Below are 2706 nucleotides of genomic sequence, written 5' to 3'. Positions count from 1 at the left end.
CTAATGAATAATCAATTATGGCAATAAGTATTTTCATTCTTGTGAACTAAGAAATGGAGAAAGACATTACAAACAAAAAAGGGAGGCAGAAGAGGCATAGAAAGACAAGATATATAAAACAAAAAGGAAATTCAAATGGTATTTCATTGCATTTACTTTATATTCCTTGAGGGAACAGGCAACATAATGTTACTGATTTTGATTAAGATATTGTTGAAAACCCAAAATTTCAAATATGTCACCATTTTTTCTTTCTTTGTTTTTAGATTTATTGGGGAGACATTGGTTAATAAAATTTTACAGATTTCCAGAGTACAATTCTATGACACATCAGCTGTGTATTGCATTGTGTGCCCACCACTCAAAGTTCAATATTCTTCTGTCAACATATACTAGTATTTGACCAACTTTATGTTTTATTTGTTGCCACTGATACGTTATAATAACTGAAAGCTGAAACAGTGACACTTTTCTTTAGTTCTTCTGCCATTAAGCACTTCCTGGATATTACATTGAGTATATATCTAGAGAAATGAGAAAAATAAGCATCCTCTATGCATTAGTTGCTCTTGATGTGTACTTTAAGAACCTTAGATAAACCCTGCCTTAGCTCCTTGTTCTTGAGAGCATACACCATGGGATTGAGGGCAGGAGGAATGACATTGTGCAGTACATTGAGTAGCACTGGAATGATGGGAACTGACATTGCAGAACTATGGGTGATGGAAATGACAATGACAACTGTATAGAAAAATAGGATCAGAATGAGGTGGGATGTGCAGGTACTGAGGGCCTTGGATGCAGCTTCTGCTGAATTCAGCTTCAGCACAGAGTGAAGTATCAAAGCATATGATAAAATAATCAAACCCAGGTCACTTCCCATGAGTGTCCAGGCCAGAAGAAGCTGGTAAATGCTGTTGATTGTACGATCATCACAGGATAGACTAGTGGCACCGAGATTAGAACACAGACAGTGTTCTATTTGGTTCTGGGAGCAGTAGTGTCTCTGAGCAGCCAATACAGGCACTGGGATGGTACTTACGGTGTTTCTGAGTGCCATGAACACAGTTGCTTTGACCACAAAAGATTCAGTAATTATTGATGGATAACGTAGTGGTCGACAAATAGCTACATATCTATCTATAGCCATGCATACAAACATGCCTGACTCCATGCCCACAAAACAATGTATGGCATACATCTGCAGAAAGCACTCAGGGAGACTGATGGCTTTAGCATTGAACCATAAGATGGCCAATATTTTAGGCATGATAGTGGTGGCAAGCCCCATGTCTACCAGAGCCAGGATGCCCAGGAAATGGTACATAGGCTGGTGCAGTGTTGGCTCTTGATAGATGATGATCAGGATAAGGATGTTGGCACTGAGGGCTAAGAGGTAGAGCAGAGCCAATGGCAGGGAGAGCCAGTGTTGCCAGCTGTGAATGCCTGGGAATCCCATCAGAATAAATTCAGAGACCTGGATCTTAGAGACGTTGGAGGCTTTGAGATTCTGGAACATTCTTTAGTAAGAGAAAAAAATATTCAAGGTTACCATTCTGAAGAATATCTATGACTGTATTTGAACAGAAGTATTCGAGGATTAAGATTTTTAAAAATTATTTATTTTCTTTGTTTATTTTTATGGTAATTATTTTTATTTTTTAGTTAAATTTATTGAAATGACAGGGGTTGATAAGATTATATGAGTTTCAAGTGTACACCTCTAGGATACATTATCTGGATATTGGCATGTGTTCCCACCACTCAAAATCTCCTTCCATCATCATGTGTTTGACCCTTTTTAACTTTTACCACCTCCAAATCTCCTTTCCCTCTGGTAAACACTTCATTGAGATGAGGATTCTTCATTATTAATCTTCATTATTCTCATTCTGCACTAACGTTATTGGATATTTATAATGAGACAGGAACCATTACAGTGCAGTTTTGTTAACACAATTAATCATCATAAAAACTCTATAAGGCAGGTCACATTATCTTCATCCTCTTATAATTATGGGTTAGAATATTAGAGATATCAGGGCCTTGTTCATTCCCTTCCATATTGTAAGTCATGGAAACTGGACAACACGAAAGTGATCTGATGTGTGGCCTTGCCTCTTTCCTTTAGTTTGTTAAAGGATGACTTTATTTAGGGCCCTAATGTATAGAATTGAGAGTAGAGAAATATATACATGGAAACACTTAGATAACTGATCAGATCAAGACTATTGAAAAGAACTTATTTTAAGAACATCAACAGTTTTGAAGAATACATCAATAATATTAATGTTACAACAGTGGTTGAATCAGAGATATGAAGTGTTTACTGACTCAGCTGTTATCCCTGTTTTATTTCTATTCACAATGAAGGATGAAAGGTTATATATTTCAACAAACAACTATTTTGGAAACAGCAAAGTGACCCAAAGACATAATTATAATGCTCCTCAAAGACTGATGTAATATCATCACAAACTGAGTCATGCAGGAGTGGACAGAATAGTAATGAAGCAAAAATGTGTAGGAGCTCAGGAAGTTTTTCAATGAGGAAAAGGCAAAGGCTCTTAGACCTGAAGCATGGTTAGCATTCTGCCAGATTAGAGTTCTCTACTGTTGCTATTTGCTATTCATTCTCACATTACACTGCTTATTCTTAGCTTGGTGATTTAGCAACCCTCTATTTTCTTTTGTGCACTCCCACCA

The 2706-nt window shown here is 36.9% G+C and overlaps 1 protein-coding gene across 1 annotated transcript; it reads right to left on the bottom strand.

Annotated features, from left to right (window-relative positions):
• Positions 1-559: 559 nt before the first annotated feature.
• Positions 560-1519, bottom strand: LOC308233345 (olfactory receptor 56B2-like; the record flags this gene model as incomplete). The annotated part of the gene is made up of 1 exon (XM_080640270.1): positions 560-1519. The coding sequence occupies one exon, from the start codon at positions 1517-1519 to the stop codon at positions 560-562; it is 960 nt and encodes a 319-aa protein (XP_080496396.1).
• Positions 1520-2706: the final 1187 nt, after the last annotated feature.

The sequence above is a fragment of the Plecotus auritus genome, assembly GCF_963455305.1.
Source record: "Plecotus auritus genome assembly, chromosome: 9".
In the NCBI taxonomy this organism is placed as follows: Eukaryota; Metazoa; Chordata; class Mammalia; order Chiroptera; family Vespertilionidae; genus Plecotus; species Plecotus auritus.
The sequence above is the reverse complement of the archived record's forward strand: the minus strand, read 5'-3'. Positions and strand labels throughout refer to the sequence as shown.